General features: G+C 31.2%; 2 protein-coding genes across 4 annotated transcripts in view; one reads left to right on the forward strand and one right to left on the reverse strand.

Annotated features, from left to right (window-relative positions):
• Positions 1 to 13,587, forward strand: part of LOC148607449 (protein phosphatase 1F-like) — a 32,105-nt gene extending 18,518 nt beyond the window's left edge. Inside the window, exons 6-7 of one of the 2 annotated variants that reach the window (XM_088543707.1) lie at positions 126 to 222; positions 4,765 to 13,587. In XM_088543707.1, the coding sequence (XP_088399833.1) occupies positions 126 to 222; positions 4,765 to 6,152 (1,485 nt within the window). In that variant the 3' untranslated portion in view covers positions 6,153 to 13,587. The remainder of the gene's footprint in view (positions 1 to 125; positions 223 to 4,764) is intronic. The other variant, XM_088543708.1, reaches the window with a different exon arrangement.
• A 1,488-nt stretch (positions 13,588 to 15,075) lies between these two features.
• LOC148607450 (E3 ubiquitin-protein ligase TRIM37-like) overlaps positions 15,076 to 19,994 on the reverse strand; it is a 32,048-nt gene continuing 27,129 nt past the window's right edge. Inside the window, exons 21-23 of one of the 2 annotated variants that reach the window (XM_088545016.1) lie at positions 19,561 to 19,744; positions 18,492 to 18,554; positions 15,076 to 17,506 (exon numbers count right to left, since the gene is read on the reverse strand). In XM_088545016.1, coding sequence (XP_088401142.1) covers positions 18,521 to 18,554; positions 19,561 to 19,744 — 218 coding nt within the window. In that variant the 3' untranslated portion in view covers positions 15,076 to 17,506; positions 18,492 to 18,520. Of the gene's footprint in view, positions 17,507 to 18,488; positions 18,555 to 19,560; positions 19,745 to 19,994 lie in introns of both variants that reach the window. The other variant, XM_088545015.1, reaches the window with a different exon arrangement.

Here is a 19,994-nt window from a genome sequence, read left to right on the forward strand (position 1 = left end):
AATGGTTTCAATTTTTCAAAATTTGTTTATTTGCAATAATAGATTTTTGCAATTATTTCAGAATTTTTAGTGTATGTTATTGCATATATTATTAAATGTACAATAAAAAAAAACCATTATTTCAGGATGAACGATTTAGAATTCAAAGCATTGGAGGTTATGTATTAAACATGGGAGGAATATGGCGTGTCAATGGCATGTTGGCCGTATCCAAAGCCATAGGTATTTTGGAATGCCGGTTGAGGATTTATGTTTAGCCTGCACTAATTGCTTTTCCATTCTGATACATAATATTGGGTTATTGCACAATTATTTTGAAATATCATTTGTAGTAAAATGTAATATTGCACATCCGTTGGAGTACAATATACTTTTCACAAGGCATGATGTTTCTAAATATTTTTATGATTACCCTTTATTGTATAGCAAATTCTTCTTTTTTGACAAGTTTTTTTTTTTTATTTTTAGATAAGGCCACATTTGAAAAGTTATATTGCAATTGTGCAAAACTATTTTTTTGCACTTCGATTTTTTGGTACTCTCTATTTACAAGTATGTTTTTATTGGCTTAATTTTATGGCAGTATATTTTCCCCATAGAAAGATAAGTAAAGTTAGCATGCAGTAAAGCTTCAAAATCGGGATGTGGTCAACTACAAAAACTCATTTCAAATAAGTTTGTTGCATCTGCTATACAATAAAAGGGTTATCGCATGAATATTGGGAAATATAATCTTTCATAGAATACATATTGCACTCCCAAGCTCATGCAGTATAAAATTCTATTTTGGACCTTATTCCTCCAATAATCATGCAATAACCCTTTAGACTTGCTTTTTTCTATATCAATGAACTATTATAGACACTATCTGCAATTAGTATTAGAATTATGTGTTCATACAGAAAATTACAGGAATCCTATTTATTCACATAGATGTTAGCTGCAGTACATGTAGATAGTTCGCATATACATGTACATGTATGTATTAATTACTGGTAAATTAACTATTTTTTTTCAAATCTGAATATTCTAAATTTATCAAATTTGTAGCAAGATCAACTAGATTTTCAATGCTGTTGGATGGGTCTATTGCTTCTGAAAGGTTTTACCGTAGCTCACCTGATTTTAACAAATGCCTTAGTAAATGTGTAGAGAAATTTTTGTTAGCAGTGGGCAGAATTGTAGAGTTTGGATGGGAAGTCCAGTTGAAATGAAAAAAAAAAATAGCAAGCTAAGAAGTCACCTGCTGTTTTAAAAATGCATGATGACAGTTTATGGATTTTTAAGTAGCTGTCTTTGTAAGAATCATGCAAAATCTGAATAATGTGATACACCCAAAAAAGGCTACATATTTTTATTTTTGTAATTAGGTTGTTTTATGGGTCTATATTGTGAAATGTGTAATTATTCATTCATATACGCCTGCTCTTAGGAGATAATCAATATTGAAGATCCAATAGATTCTATTGTATTTTAGTGTCATTTACAGAGTTATCTCCCTTAATTTTGAAATCTGCAGTGCATTCTATATAATTTTTATCTCCTATGAACATGGGTTATATGAAAAACCACATGTTACTTTCTGTTTACTATGACATGTTAAACAAAATATCAAAAATAAAAATATGTAGGCTTTTCAACCATGAATCACATTTTGCATGATTCTTATGTGGAGTGCTACTTAAATATTTGTTTCCTGATTAAAATATGTTTGTTTGCTGTTCCCCTCCACCTACTCAAAATGAGACACCAGCTTAAAAACATGTTGGCTTTTTGAAACAAAATTTTATTCTATTTTCTTTCTTGGATTTAAATCTCTAGATTAAAAGTTGTGTTCTTGAGGGATTAGCAGTAAAATAGGATGTCTGTCCATTAAGTAAAATTTTGTTTTTACCCATATACCATGTCATGTTCTGAGCTCTTGAATAAGGAAACATTAAACAAATATATTAATGTTTGGCTTTATTTGCTTCTGCTTGCTGCCAATAAAAAAATAATGATTGTATGAAGTGATGACAAAGTAAATTTATATTGAGAATGATCAAGATTCAAGTATTTTGTACTATTGTTGATAACAATTAAGTAGGATTAAGAATTGTACATGTGTAATTACATGTACATGTGAACACTTTATGGGCTTTTATGTGAAAATATGGCAGTTTGTTGCAAAAATGTAATAAGTGGTCTTATATAAGTGAAAATTATACAAATTTAAATATTGTACACTACCGGTATTCCAAAAATCAATGTGAAGAGGCAAAGTCTAGAAAAAAATAACTATCACATGAAGAAAAATGAGCAACTCCGACAAAAAACTGGGAGCATAGACCAGGTGCAAACATAGATTAAATATTTTGCTTTTCTAGAAACACCAGTCTAACTGATCTAGTTACATGCAGAAGAACGCAATGACAGAACACTATGATTGAAAATGAATTAGGTTCTCTTAGAAGAAGGGAAACTATGGTTACTGTAAAATCCATGAACTATTGCAAAAAAAAATGGGATGGACCTAAAATTGCAGTTATGAAAACTGGCATTGATTTTTGATATGACTGATGCAGAGTCTTTTTTTATACAAAGTTACAAAGATTAAAATCTTAAGTGATACAATTCACATGATTTAAAATGCAATTGCAATAATTTTTAAATTTACATTGCCTACAATCTAAGATCCAATATGATCTTATCACTCTGTTGGAAATATGATGTCATCTTTTCTTCTTGTTTTATGTGTCTTGTTTTAGTGATGTTGGTAGTGTTTGATGGACATTTTTTCACACTTTAGTCTAGACTCATTGTCTTTATGTTTTGTGAAGATGTGTGCTACACACTGGAAAAAAGGCAACATATGTTTTTCATATGTTTTGAAATACACATGAAAAACATGTTTCAGACCACCATGAAAATATATAGGATACAGGAGTTATATTTTATTGAGTTAAAAACAATATAAACAAAATCGTGTTTCCAATAGGATTTTTTTGATATGAAAAGAGTATGGTATTTTGTATGATTATGAAAAACATATATTCTTACGTGTTTATGTGCATAAAAACATATTGGTTCTTATCATACGTTTCCATTTGTTAAACATATGAATACATATGTGTCAATTTTTATTTTATGTATACATCGGGTGTGTTGCACCTATTTTGCACATTTAAAATAGGTTATGGAAACACTATAGGCAGTCTAAGTTATAGTGTTTTTTTTTGTTTTTTTCAGTAGCACTCTTTTTACATGATTCTTCATTCAACATGCTAAAGCTTGCATGCTATTCAATAACTTATAAATAAGAAATTAGGATATATTCATAAAATGCTTACATGGGGGGTATCAAAAACATAGCTTTACTAACAATTTATATAACTGGAATTATGGAAAGAGTTATTTAGTCTTTATTTAATAATTTATACTGAATGGGTCAATGGTAAAAGATCAGACCAAAATTATGAATTTTTTAAAAGTTTTTGTGTGATTTTGAAGGCTTTGTCTATGAGGGAGGGAGCTATCTGCATTAAAATTATGACTTTGTTTATGTTGCTATGGGTGATGTCTCGACCCAAAATGATAAGCCAGACTTCCAATTATACCTGCTATATGCCTGCGTTAAAAGTTCAAACAATCACTTCCATATTACATACTGTGAAAGTACTGTTGTTCGTGGGGTACCAATTTTCATGGTTTTCGTTGATAGATCAAACCACGAAATTTGATTCCCAACGTATAGTAGATTTCCATTGATGGGTTTACTCAAAACTTCGAAACCACGAATTCAAGAATCTGCGAAATTGTGTTTCTTCACCGATCCACGAAAATTGGTATCCATCAATTAAAGTACTTTCACAATACATCATTTTTGACAGAGCACTTCTAGCCATTCATGTTTTCTTTCCCATACAGGTATAGAACATATCTGATGTTCCATCCCATAAAGCGAGAGTAATGATATGAACAACTTTTAGTAGTTTTTGATCATTCCACAAATTAAGAGGGTACACAACACCTAAGGGAAATAACTCTGTAAAAATCAGATCAGAAAAACGTTTTATTTTGTGACATTCTGATATCATACTCAAAGCATCTTAGTGATCAATAGTTAAATCGATAAAGCTGCTACATTGTTCATTGAAATTATTCCCATTAATACATTGAAATGTATATATTTTGCTTCTTTTATCAAAGTAAAACACTGAATAAAATTTCAAAAAAATTTAAACGAGCCAAAACATTTTTAGAGAAGATGCTAGGTACCTTTAAATTTCCCCATATAATGTAAACTTAGTATTCCAAAGCTCAAATTTCCATAAAATTAAAAAATTGGAGAAACCACGAAAATTGTTACTTACAAATAAAGTACTTCCAAAGTATACTGTTTTAATGAATTGTTTACAACTTATTGGGTCAATTTCAGGGCTCTACAAAATAGAATGATTAGAAGCTATTCATGCTTGTTCGAATAGTTAAGAATTGGAAATTATATCACTTATTTTGCAGTCTTTATATTAAAGTTATTTTAAAACCTAGATTATTGTTAGCAATTACACAGTATTGTGAGTTACAGTATTCAGTATGATGCAACAATGCCTCAGTTTACACTAGGTTATTTTTTAGCAATTACACAGTATTATGAGTTGCAGTATTCAGTATGATATAACAATGCCTCAATTTACAAAGAAAGCAGTATTTATTTCTTCATAAAATATGTATCAAACTTACTCAACATTTAAATTCTATAAAACTTTTTTTTTCCATTTTCAGGTGACATAGGCCAAAAGAAGTTCATTACAAGTGATGCCGATACTTCAAGTTTTGAACTTGATGGATCAGAGGACTACTTGATTCTTGCCTGTGATGGATTATGGGATGTCATGAATTATGACAAAGCTATTGAGATTGTGTATGAGCATGTGCAGTCCTCCAATGGTGCCCTGAGTGGGGTTGCCAAGCATCTGGTTATAACGGCCAAAGACTATGGTTCAAGTGACAATATAACTGTTACTGTTGTTTTCTTTAAGAATGATATTAGTCCACCACAGATACCTCAACTTTTTAACTTTGGTTTATCAGATTCTCAGGGAAATTCTGATTTAAATGGAAATGCTAGCCCTGACAGTAAGGGAAGAAACTCTGATCAAGCAGACAAGGGAGACAAATCGAATCCTGCTAACCAATCAGGTTCAAACTCAATTAATAGTGATATGAAAGATAGTAATGATATTGAACAGTCAGACTTTATATCTAATAGAAATGGTGATCATGAAATGAACGGAGGTTCCAGCCAATTACCAAAGAAACCAGTTCTTACTAGAAAAGAACCAGTTTTTATAATAGAAAGCAATAATGAATTACAAGTTCCACAGGAGCCTTTAGTGCAATCACCAATTAAATTAGAGGTACAGCACAGTACAATTGCAGGATTTAGAAGAAAATTTGAATCTATTTCTGTTGCAGATCTAAAGGATTATACTGTAAACTCTGGGGGGTCTCCAGACCCTCATAAATCGGAGGATGTTAAGGAGAACTTTGTTGATTCTGATAGCTCCATACTTTCAGGATATTTAACTAATTTTAAACATTCTGAACCTTATTATAACAAATCCATGTTCTCAGAAAAGAAGAAGCACCATAGAAGGAGAAAGAAAGAAAAAGACTCCAATGAAACTGCTGCTGAAAGTAAGCGAAGTAGACGGCATAGAGAGTTGTCTCCCATTGTCTGGAACTTTACAGGAAGTACCAAACCAAGTGTAAACAACTATAAACTGAACTACTCAAAACAGTCTAATTTGTCTACACCTAAGTATACCATGCAGTCACACTTGCAGGAAACTCCATATTCACTACGTAGTTCATTACCTGATCTTTCAAGTGTCGACAAGTACAAGTCTCCAAGGCCTCTTCCTGATTTCCGTCAGACTGATTCTGGTGCTGTTTCAGTTCATCATTCTGTTGATGTGACCAATAGTTCAAAATCAGAGTCATTCCCCAGTCTGCCAAAAATAAAGGTGAATAAAAAGTCACATTCCAACAGCAAGTTTACATCGTCATGGAAACCAAAGAAGATGGCAAAAATGTTGAGTGGAAATATTGCTGATGTTCCACCAACTCCATTGGACAGTCGAAGGATGTACTATAATCGACAAGTCTGAATAACTACTTAATGGGGAATTACGCAGGGATACCATGTGATATTGTTGTCTCAGGAGGCTTTAGTTGCATGGTCCAGTAGTGCTATGTTTTTGTTTTGTTTTGTGTTTCTATCACTGTTTGTTTGTGAAGTCTTAAATGGTTTTGTGCTTGCTTTATTTGAAGACTTGATGTTTTTAGAAGCAACATGACTGTCAAATGCAAAACATAATTATATTTTTAGATTATATAAATGTTACTATTGACAGGATAAGGTAAAGATTTTTTTAAGTAAAAATTGAGTTAAATCTGAGTCAATACTAGGGAGAAAATTTTGAGATTTAATATTTGTATGAATCTTTAAATTCAAAATTTGCCAATTTTCATGTATGAGGTATTTATACATACATGTTCAAATGGACAAAATTTTCATTTATTAAAACAGATGCACAGTAACAGTGCTCTTGAATTTTCTTTTCTTTTTTGTTTGCTATCCACAAAAAAGTTTTTTAAGTAAAGTGACTTTCCAACAGCAGAAATTGTAAAGGCAAATTTATAAACGTATCTTTTCCTTGGCCAAATTACATATGCTATGGGAAACAGGAAATAGGAATTCTAGAGGCACATGTATGATCAAATGTTTAAGCTGTGGAAGCCTTTATTGTCATAAAAAAGTCCTAAAAAGATAACATAGGTGGATCTAAAGTGGGAGGGGCTGGTCCCCCTCATGCTGGAAAATTCTGGCTGATTTTAAAGGGAATCACTGGAGTTGGCATTTCTTAAGCCAGTCAGCCAGCCCATATTTGGAAATTCTGGATCTGTGGTTGATAATAATTTTGTATGTTCTTACCTACTAAATAGGGGTGTACTCAGTGTACTACCTGTGCAGTTCTTAGACTTGTAATATATGGTTACTGATATTGCATAAGGCCAATTATCCATATACATGTATTGCAAAATTCATGCAAAGCTTTAAACAAATGTTTAACATGCCTTTATGATATTAATGTAATGTACCAGTTTGAAGCAATATATTTGTATTCCTAATTGCACTCTGTAATTTGGTAGCTTGCTGTGGTAAATGAAATAATACAATAATACATGTTTTTGTAACTTAATTGACAGAAAAAGTATACTAGGATACATTTTATTTTTAAACTGGAATAATTGTACATGTACCTACATATTTTTCTTAAAATGTTTTAATGATGTGATGCCTTTTCTCCCTTAAAACATGAATTGTCTCCTTCCCCCAGTAATTGTCTCCAGAATACTTTATAACATCAGAAGAACAATGTTATTTTTTTATGGTGATGTAGTCAATCTTTCTGTAGATTTTGATTTAAGTGTTATTCTCTGTAAGAATCAGGCAGTGGGTGAATCATGATAGAAAAAAAATGCACAAGTCTTTCCATGATGTCTTTTTCAAAATATATCTGAAATTGTATTCATTTGTAATACCCCGGTATATGAAATGCGTTGCAATTTCATCTTCAACTGGAGATTACTCACTTTTCTCCTATTTTAAACTATTTGACACTTCTAAGAAGAACAAACTGTCAATATGTCTTCTATAGACCATTAACTATGTGCCCACATTGATTCTTACAGATTCCAGCACTTAAATGCTAAAGAAATATATTGCTTATTTGTAGGCCTGTGATGTAAGAATAGAAAATATTCCAAACTTATCGAAATAAGGCTTGCTAATTTTTCCATTTAGTTACTGTGTGTAAGATCTAACACTCAATTCTACTTTCTTTTCAGTGACCTTTTCTGAATCCTTAGGTTTTACATTTACATAATACCTTTACAATCATGAAAGCTGAAATCTGATTGGCTGATCTGAAGTGAAGGTAGAATAGAATGGTGTTATATCCTGTATGCTGCAACTAAATGAAACAATTAAAAGGTCTGCTTTTAATAAATGGTATATTGAAAATATTCAGGTCTGTGGTATGTAACATACAAGTGACACTGTCAGTAGGTGTTTCAATAACTGTATATGTTTTGTCATTGTCCAATTGTTGTATTGTAAGGGTATATTTGTTAACTTGATAATGAACACATATTTTGTTATTTTTTTTAATCACAGAATGTTTTGTATCTTTTAATATTTTTGTGCCATATATTTTTGTAGTGTCATGTATAGTGTCTGTTTATATCTGTATCATTCATCTTTTCTAGTCAATATTTTTCAAAAGGTATGCAATATTTGTTTAACAAGTTTTATTTGCATTATAATTTAAATTCAGTGGGAATAGGGCAGATTAATTCAGTTGTTGAAAAAAAATATAAAAAACCAATACTTTCTGGAAATATTATTGTAGAATCCATTATTTTCATATCCAAACTTCCATGAAAGCTTTGATAATTCAAAGCTTTTTAAAAGAATCGTAACATTAAAAAAGTAGCCATACTTGCATGTCCTGCAGGAGCCTAAAGTAAATAATTTTTGAACCCAGGTTTAAAATGCATTTAGATATGACTGGTTTAAACAGGTTTCTGGTTTACTCAGGATGTTTACTATAGAAACTACAAGCATGAGTGATGATGGGGGTTTTTACGGTCTTGACTATCCTTGTGGGCCTCTTTTGGGGTTTTTGATAGTAAATGCCTGTTAGTACCGGTAGTTGGAGGTAGCGGAGCCTAGCCATCAGGATACCTGACCAAAGAACTCAGAGTATGTCCTACTAGCGATTGGACTGATGTGTTGATGCTGTGGCCTACCCCCAGACCCCACTCTATCTGTTTTGGAGTATGTCAACGTGAAGAGTGCATGGGCCTCTTTCTTCCCTATAAATGCTACTGCGATGTATTACTGTGTACTATTCATAAATGTGTGTATTGATTGAAAGTACCATAGTCAATATTACATAGGGCTTTTAATGCATATTTTTGCATGAAGTATTAAACATAAAACAATATTTATTATCAGAAAGTTTAAAACAGGGTATAATTAAAGCTTATTAGATTATAAGTATAGCATCCTAAAAAGATAGTTTGTTAGCAAATGTTTTTTCTTTAAGTTTGCATCTTCTATTGTGTTCTGTTAAAAGGCACCAACCATATTTAATTAATGGGAGGGGGGGTAAAAAAATTTCTAATAAGCATTTTTTACAGGACAGAAAAATTTTTGATTCAGTAGTTTCTCATTTTTAGATAATGTAGATTTTCATATGAAAATTTGTCTCCTTTGCTGCTTCAAAAACTCAACAAAAATCTCAGCCTCCCCCTTAAGACATTGGTCTGTGCCTAAGGTGTTCTGTTATTTATGTATCATTAAGCATGTCCTCTGTAACTTTTGTTTATATGCTTTTATTGTATGTATTAGCTGTATTTATCTCTCAATTCAAATACTGTAAACTGGGAAATTTTTGCAGCAGTCCTATTTTTGCTATTTTCTTGCCATGATCTGCAATGCAAAAGTTAAAATGTCACAAATATTTTCTTCGATTAACCTTACATTACAATTTGATGAACAATCAAATTTAAAACTGCAAAAACAGATTTACAGCAGAAACCACAAACAAAAAAGACAGTGCGAAATTTTCCTAGTTTAGAGATTATTGTTTTATTATAATATTTTATAACTATAGGAGGTATTGGGCACTTTTTTGGTGCACTGCTAATGTGCAACATTAGACATGGGAATTATGTGGAGTGCAAAGATCCAAGCATGCCACGATTAACATGTCATTAAAAATTGTAATTAAAAAGTAAGCTCTTTTGTAAGAATTAGGCAACATCAGAGCTGTCTGAACCATGCATGTCAACTCTTTACAGTCAGACTTCATATTTTCACTCTTGGTAATCTTGTCAGTTTGAAATATATTTAACAGTGTACTAAGTGGTAAAAATTTCATTAGGATGCCTGAAAACAGAGTTATTTGCCCATGATTAGTTTATTTGTAGTGCATTTCACAGAAGTTCAATCTCATTTTACCAATTAGTGTCTTTCCCTATGTTTTTGATGGTACAAAAAGTGAAACTACACTGAAAAAGTCATAGCTCTAATTTTATCCATGTTTCACCAACTGCCTGATTCTTACAGGGACTTGCTCTACACTATAATTATATATGGTCATCTCATATCTTTCCATTAGTGCTTAATTTTGTTGTAGATTAGAGTATGCTTGCATTCACTACTTTCACATAAGATTTTGCATGAAACATTTAATTTTTGCATATGATTACTGTTAAGTTTGAAGTATAGCCATTTACAAGAGCGAGGTATGAATGTATGTTATTTGTAAAGGTTAATTTTTTTCAGAGGCAATTAATTACCAGTATGCACTGGGATTTTTTGTACATGTAGTCTTCATCTTACCTGATCTGATTTTAAACATGAACATGTTTTTTTATGCTGATTGATAGCCAAAATAGCTAGGATTCAAGGTTAGGAATTGAACTGTTGTAAAAACTTCTCATAATACACGTAAACAAATATATTTCCCCTACTCATTTGGCCATATACATTATAAGGAAAATTATTATGATAGCTTTGAAGGGAGATAACTCTTCAACTTATTTTAAGTAAGGTGGGCTAATTCTTTTGTTGGGAAAATTACTAAGAGATACTTGAAATGTGATATTGTTTTAAGAATTATTTTTTAATATATTCAAACCTCACAGGTTGTAGATGGCTGTATTTTTTTCTGTGTTGAAATCCTTTATTCCTCACTTGGAGCTTCTAATTATAACAATCTATCGCTTAGTCAATAGTAAGAAATGATTAGAGCCATGCAGGTGTACTTTTTTAATAAAAAACAAAAAAAAAACATAAGAATTACACATGGGTATTGCATACTGTTTACCATCTTATTTGTGTGAGTGATTCATTTTGGCTAATTTCAGGATTAAGAAAGAGATGGCTTGCAAAGAATTATCTGTATAAAAGAATCAGTGATTTTCGTACTGTATTTGGGCAGGGGTCTGGATCCTATACAGTTGAGGGAATAGCATGAAAATTGCTACTATGGGAAATACTATCTATACAGTTGGGCAAGGATTTTTACACTGTATTGTTAAATTTCTAATTAAATTCCTTATTGACGACTGTCACTGTTACCATTGTATAGAAGTTGATGATATGACCTCTTAATGACAAATATGATATAGTAGAGAAGAGAGAGAATTTTATACATCTTACAAATCACCATTTAAATTATGTACAAATTTTGAGACAATTTTTCAAGTCTTAATGGGGAATGGGGCCAAAATTTGGACTCAAAATGAGGGTTGAAAAGTCACTTAGATTATATGTAACTGTTAAAGTATAAGACACCCAATAAAATAGCCATGAAATTGGATTGACACAGTTAAAAATAGTAGCCTGCCCACCAGCCCTAGACTGGCTATTATTTAGCAGGCCTGGCTAATTTTAGCAAAAATCTATATAGACATACAGTAAATGTATTGAAAAGTTGTATTCAGGACTCCCTAGAACTTGATTCAGTTTCTTACCCTGATTGACATCTTCATTAAAAAAAAAATAAATTGATTTACAGTAATTGATTTTTATGTTGGACAAAAATGTATCCTTTGCATCCCTAGTGCTCATGCTTACTCATTACTAGATAGACAAAGAGCACAGGATAAAGTGCACCAAGATTTTGTATTTGCTTCTATGGTTATTTATTAGTTATGTAGCTAGATTCAGTTTAATGAAGGTAGTTTTTTTTCACTCTCTATTATATTTACAGCACACAATCACATAACAATTTTTATTGCAGTTTACACAATCATTTAAAATTAGAAGTTTCTTTAGCTATGATAGTTATGGTAGTATAGGCATATCGAATAAGAATCATTTCCGATAACTTTCTTTGTAAAAAAAAATTGACCTGAAGTCAAAGCCTTGAAGTTGTTCTGGTACATTGCAAGATGTATGTGCAATTTTCATTGAAATTAGTACATGTATCTGGCTATTGCTGTGCTGAAATTGAAACTCGAAACTTCTTATAATTAAAAAAATCAGATTTGACTAAATGAGAGAAACTGTGAAATTGATATGCTAAAAATAATCCTTTTCAATATAATTGTTGATTATGATTATAATTTTGGCAGTTGCTAAGTGATTCACTATATACTTAGCCCAGAGTAAATATTCTGTGGAACTTATTTCGGCATTTTATAGATTTACCTCTAAATACATCAAATTAACACCAGTGAAAATTACCCACTATTTTGAATTTCAAAGCTTTTATAGTAGGTATAGTATTATCTTCTTGTTTTAATAATTTCACCTTTTGGTTTGTTTTATTTGTTTTGTGTTTTTGTTTTATTTTTGTGTGGGTTCATTGGGATTTGAACTTTTGGTTGGTAATGGGGAAAATAATTATGATAACACTGTTTTTTTTTCACAGTTAAATACCTTTTTTTAAAAAAAAACATTTTCAAACTCAGTTAATGTATGATTTTTGGATGGTTTGATTAATGTTCATTGTAATAATTATCAATTAGTTTAGAATGAATTCTGATGTGTTTGTCACTTAGAAATTTTTTTTCAAACAATTTTGGGAAAAAAAAAATTCTTTAAGTCTGTATTAGCATCAAATGATGAGTTTTTGGTACTTGTTCAAGCTTTAGTTATCTCCCACTTATAAGAGTCATCTTCAATGAAAGCAGGGACATACAAATTTTATTTAATGAACAACAGTAATCACTTCCTAATTTTAATTGTAAAAAATCAAGAGAAGATACCTCTACAGGGAGGGAAAAATCCTGTGTTTGAATGAAAGGAATTGCATTCTGTAAATAAGTAAAATTTAGCCTTTCGGTTTAAGTTCACAAATAATGCTAATTACATGGATAACAATTGTCAAATTGGTCGAAATGGCCAGTAAGTTTTTACTAGTAATGCAGAATGTTTTTGTAAAGTAGTACTAAATAGATTGTACAGTGAAATCTGTCTAAACCTAACCTCTTTTAGAATTTAAACTTGGTGCAGCTTACACATGTATTGGGTTTATAAAGGTTCTAAACACATTTACATTGATATATAGGGACTTTGAAAAAGTGCCTGGTTCAGTCAGGCTTTCAGATTATTCAGGGTTTGATTCAGACAGGCTATCAGATTATTCAGGGTTCAGTTTAGACAGGCTTTCAGATTATTCAGGGTTCAGTTTAGACTGGTTTCACTATACCTAAATAATTGGAACGATGTACCACATAGACCTTTTTAATTTTAGTGCAGAAAATTATTTTCAAGTTTGTAGTATGGGCATGTACCAAATAGATTTTATACTTTTAAAACTAAAACAATTTTAAAGTATGTAGATTGGGCAAAACCAAATATATTTTTTATTTTAGGTTACTGTACAGCTGTTATTTACCTGTGTTAGATGTTAAATGATTGGATCACTTTTATGATCATTATATATTTTGTTGCATTTATCCTATAATACTCCCAACATTATCCAAGTTTTGTATCAGGAATAAAATACAATGTATGCAGTTGTTGTTTTGAATTTGACAAAGTAAATATGCTCAGAAACAGTAGATATAGTGAACTTTGGTATCCGTTTTCTAAATTAAGGTTTGTTTTTGCATTTCATTAACATGTTGTAAGTGGGTTTTCCATTGACAATCAACAACTACCCTGAGACACTTAAGTTCTACTAAACTTAGAACTTGCTTGAGGGATTATATAGGACAGAAATTGTGGAGGTGGGGGTAGTGAAATGGAAAAACCTGCTTATGTTCCTTTTATCATGTCTCATCTCCAAGACATATTTTCACTGTCAATTATCTGACATCAATCAATTTGGATTGGTTTCCCAGGCTGATGGAATTAAGGCATATAAGTTCAGTTTTTAACACACATGCATAAAACATATGACTGCTTCATGGAAGTTGATACAGGTATGCCTTCATTGATTAGTTACAAATACCTGAGGCTTTCCCTGTGAGGAACTGAACTATTGGTACTCGAACAACACTTCAATGTGGGTAGACATACTGTTTTTACCCTGTCTGTCACTTAAGTAAGCGCAACTCTTTGAAAATTAAATTTCATGAAACTTTGTAGGTACATTGTAGTTAGAAAATGTATGTAATAGCATAGGAGGAATTTTGATCCCCTGGATTTAATAGGAGTTTCACCCCTTTGAACTCTTGAATGGGGGAGACATGTTTTTGCAGACATAACTGGCAAAAACAAAACATACATGTACATGTATTATGCATCATCATCATATTGTTATGGGTGACCAACTGTAATATGCAAAAATTCATGGAACACCCACTCTGTGATTGAGTGAAATTTTCAAACAATCATTTTGGAATTAAGCAAGTCATTTCTTTCAGAGAGAGGAATGAAGGGAACAAAAATTCTACCGGAAATCAAAAGAATGTTCAGGGATGATTTTTTTCCACTTTTTAGTGGAATTCCGCTATAACAAATCCAGATTTTACTGCGATGATTCTTTTTTTAATGTATATTTACTTCCAATTTTGCTCATTTCCCCCTTGTTTGAAGACATTGTAAAATCATCCCTAATGTTATCCAGGGACAAAGACCAGACATGGAAAACAGACACACACAACAAAAACATGAAATTGCCAAAATAATACATACAAAGCAACAAAATACATGAGCAACTCGGACTCAAACTAAAAACTGGGAGCATGGACATGGAGCACCTGTAGGGTAAGTGGATTGATTAGGCCTTCATAAAACAGTAGAAATTATTGCAATCTGTGATTCTAAAATAAGAGGGGTCCAAAGGGAATATGTAATATGGTAGAAATTCTGTGAAAGTTTCATTGAATTCCATTTAGTATAGGAGGAGTGATGGTGAGATGTGAGTACCCCTCTCAAACTGGAAGGAAATACATACAGAAGAATGGATGACTATATACCCCACTTTTAAAAGGGGTAGTAAACCTGGAATCCAATTGGACAATGATTGTTCAATTGCACAAAGACAAGAAAAACAAAGATAAGTAAAACATCACATTTAATTTTTAAAAAAATATCACAATAGTTGAATGTTTGAAACATAGCACTGATATGTGACAAAACACAAAAAAATAAATATAACAATTCTTGTCTCATCTACATCAAAACACCATGTTTTACTTTGGACATCTTGCCCTATACAGTGACATTGTAAGCCTTTCTATATTCAAGTAAGACTAAATGCTGAATTTGTAATAAAAATTTCACATGCACTACTATCATTGCACTCAAAAAATAAGTATAAAATAAATATTAGGTGAATGATCATGGAGAGATAATTTAAAACAAGTTGACAGCTCAGCAAAACAGAACTTGTTCTCCAGCTTAAAAAGGAAATGTCTAAAGTGAGAAAGAATTGCGAAAAAGAGGAAAAGATGGCACTATATCTAAATGAACTTTAAGAAACTTAACGTATTTTTCTAACTCATGTTGAAGCAAGAAAACACACCTTCAATTTTGATATATTTCACTCCCCTCCCTTACCCACTGACAAAAAATATGGTTTTTAAATAATTCAAGTAATGTAAAAGATGAGAATTAGAATTAAAAATCAATCAAATCAACTCTGTATTATTTGTGTTATTGTCCTTCTATAGTAAGGAAAGCAATACTATATTTATCATTATGACATCATCAAAAAACATGAAGAAAACTTTTCTGTTACAAATTTATTTCTGGAATAAAATTGACAAAAAAAAAAACTGTTATCACAGGTTAAAGTCTTGCCTGTTGCACATGGACATTTTTATTTAAAAATGATTGACCTAGCAAAAGTGGATCATATCAAACTGACCTAATAAGAAAACTAAACGTGAAAATCTTACTGTTAATGCTGACCCCAAAAAAATAATATCTTATTCTTGCCTTTCAAGACATTTGTTGCAGGCAAAACAAAAACTAAAAAAAAAATGATGATATTGGCAAACCTTTCACAAAATGATCCTAAGGCTTGTCTAATGGCAATAAATTTACTACTTTTAGTATTCTAAACACAGTTGCACACTAAAATTTTAACGTGTATCACAGATATCAGAAGATAAACATGAAATGTAAAATGGACAAATGGAATCAGACACAAGCTGGTCTCAACCAAACAGTTCTTAGAATTCATTGTTTCCATAGGGCATGTAAGTCTCGTCATGTGGCTCCGTGGTTTCAAGAGAATGGGTCCTAATCTACCATTCAAATGCATGGAAACTTTGTCATTTACAAAGTACTGAGTTCAGAATTAAAGTTAAGCATTTTTCTGTGTAAAAATATCAATAAAAATGACAAATATGTATTTCTACATGACAAAAGTGTTAAGAAAAGCAATGAATAGAAGATTTTGTATTTTAATGTAGCGTCCTGAGATCCTGGAAGTAAACAATACAATGCAGATAGGTCTTTGGATTTCAATACATTCTATATCAAAAATTCCAGTAAGGAAAATGAAATTAGAACAAGACTTACAAACCCTATTGACTACACACACAAGTTTCCATTCTCTATCACACATGCAAAAAAACAAAACACAAGCTAAAAATGATTGACTATGCCACCTTTCTTTATACATTACAAATCCAAAATACCTAATCATGATTTAATCAATGAAATCATAGTTCAATCACTAAAACCCTACTATAATCACTGAAACCACATTTCAATCAGTGAAAAAAATAGTCTAATCACTAAAATCATGCTTCAAGAACTGAAAACATAGTCCAATCACTGAAATCATAATTCAATCACAGAAACCATAGTTCAATCATTGAAATCATAATTTAATCATTGAAACCAAAGTTATCATTGAAATCATACTTTAATCACTGAAACCATAGTTCAACCCTTGATATCATTATCATAAACACTGAAACCATTATTCAATCACTAAAATTAAATTTCAATACTGAAACCACAGTTCAATGCATGAAATCATAGTTCAATCCGTGAAATCATAGTTCAAAAACTTGTAGAATCATAATTTAACCACTGAACGGAAAAAATGCCAGATCAGTCAAATAAATCACAGCAAAAGACAATTAGGTCAAAGTTCAAACAGTGAAATCATCAAAATCAGTACAACGACCCATTTCACCTGATGAGACTTTAAAATAAAATTTAAACAGATTTCGATAAGTTATAAGTACTATAAAATAATGAATTGTAACATTTCGGATTGGATGCAGTACAATGGCAACGTTTGTCACAGCATATGCCTAAGATTTAATAAATTAGATCATGTAAACTGTAAAAAGAACTGAATTTGCTTGATGCCTACACATACTTGCACTATATCAAGACTTGGCACTAGTGAAAAATGTCGAATACATGTACATGTACACAGCTATTAAGTACAACTTCATCTGGCTTGACTTCACTGACACCATCTGCTTTCAAAATCCTTTATCACATGACTCATGTAAAAAAATACTAAAAATGAAACAAATTAAATCGTAATAGAATGATTAATTGGAAAGAAAGAATAACCAAACTATGGTAACGAACACGGCTCAATGCCTAGTTTCAATACGTGTGCCGAACATGTTCCGTGCAAAGGTTATATCTTCAAGTCTTCTTTGCCAGGGTTATATTTTTGTTATCAAGGATTATCAATTGATTATTCTGTTTATTATAAAGATTTTCTCCATAATTAATTGCTATTTTTTAAAATTAATTAGAATTTGTGTTTTGTGGATTGATATTTGTGTTGTGACATTTTGGCAGGAGAAAGTCTAAGTGAAATTATGAAATTTATTTCTCAATATGAATTACAAAAAATCATTAAATAGGGAACATTTTATAAATCACTGCCATCTACATAATAATTGACAATAAATTTATTGCATTTATCATTTTGTTAGTTCATATCACTATTCAGGAAAAATAAATTATTGAAATGAGAAATTTAATTAAGATACATGTAGGATTTAAATATGCATTAACATAATCAATTATTGGTGGTAAAACATCAACTCCAAAAGTTCTTGTAAAATCTTAGAGTCCCTGACGAGATTTTACAAAGCCAACAAAGAAATGGAAATTTGCATATCCAAAGTAAATACATGGTAAGAAAAGAAGAAAAAAGAATTGTAAAATCTGGATTTGAAAAAGCAGAATTCTGTTTTAAAAAAATCATGACTGAAATTCTAAACAGTAGTCTCAAAGTTCCTTGAAACATCTAAGACAGTAAGAGCATAGATCCTTTCACATTCATGGTTACATTGTGTAAGAAGACAAATAGAAATTCTAAAAAAAAATCTGATCAAGAACTTTCTATAGACCCATGTGATTTTCTGTGAAAATTCTGGGCATCTCTCATAAAGTCATCGAATTTAAGTCGTTTATTTTCCTAATATTAATGAAATCAGATTTAAAGAGAAAGATGAATAGAACAAAGGTCAAGGCTAATACTTACTGATCTATTTATAGAAACATCAATTATCATCACAAAGAGTCATCTCCATCGTCATGATCAGATCTGTAAAATAAAATTGATACAATCAAAACCAGTTTTTTTACCTTCAAATAATTGCTTACTAAACATCTGTGAAATGAGCACATGATAAGCCCATCTCACCTTGAAGCAAACTAAGCAGCTGCCATTACTCATCAACAAAAAATTAAAAAGTATACAGATCATTAGGCCCTCATAATAAATAATGCAAGTTTTAAATGAGGGGTTCTCAAGTTGAGGTGCAATATATACACAACAGACAGACTGACATTTGTATAAACTGTACCATAGTAATCTTGCAAATCAGAACTGAAAATAACTTTCATAACTCAATTTTTTTTTATAAGTTATGTAAGTTGACAAGTCACTAGATTATAAAGGGATTAACAAATTAGTCAACAAGAATATTTAATGATAAAAATATCAAAATTTTAAATCTGCCTCTGATATCAACTGAATAATCCCATGAAGTTGCATATGTTGTCTGGCTAAGTATACTCCCAATGTTAAAGCAATCCTCAGAAACAGGAAGTTGATATACTGTAAACCAACTAATTTTTCACGACTTTCTCAGACGTAGAATTATCACGAAAATGAATAATCACGAAAAAGCATACTTAGGCACTATCTTATATGTTCAAGCAATTATTTTATTATAAACGCAAAAATAAAGCTTCACGAAATTAGACAATGACAGCACAACGTGAAAGTAAGTAGTTGCAAAAATAAGTTGGTTTACAGTACGACATCAACCAAATCGCTAACAACTAAGCCCCATCTATATAAAGTCACATTCTAAATCTGAAATCAATCCATCTTACAACTAAGCCCCATCTACATGATGCTACATTCTAAATCTGAAATCAATCCACCAATTGGAAGTCTAGATGACTGCAAAGAAATTAGGATGGAAAGATGGACAAAAAAACATGTAAGTTGATTCCAATATATCACTCGTTTCCTTGAATAGGGAATGATAGTAATCTCTAACCTTTAACAATTGACTTCTTGTTTCAAGTCAATTTCTTACCTTTCATCATTTTTATCTTCTGACATGCCACTACTGGTCCTATCTTCTCCTGAGTCTGGTTTGCTCTCCTTCTGAGATTTAGATGTGGAACCAGTTGAAGTAGCAGATGATGATGCTGATGGAACATTGATGTCTTTATCAGAGTTTGATGTCTTTGACAAGAAGCTGTATGACCAGGGTAAACCTGAATATAAGTGGTAAAATAATATACCAACACCATATAACTGATATCAAGAACAGTACATGTATATGACAAAATTTGCATTGCTAGAAAAAAAAGTATAAACCTTTTGACCTCTGGTAACAAGGTATGCAATTGGTTCAGTGGGAATATAGCATTTGATTCAGATTGTTACCATTCATTCTTAACTTTATTGTAAATTTGACACTAGAACCTCCAAGGACTGACAAAGATTTTTGAATGCTACCACAAT

This window comes from Perna viridis, chromosome 9, assembly GCF_037379345.1.
Source record: "Perna viridis isolate PV_CMFRI_1.1 ecotype Kerala chromosome 9, ASM3737934v1, whole genome shotgun sequence".
Taxonomy (NCBI): Eukaryota; Metazoa; Mollusca; class Bivalvia; order Mytilida; family Mytilidae; genus Perna; species Perna viridis.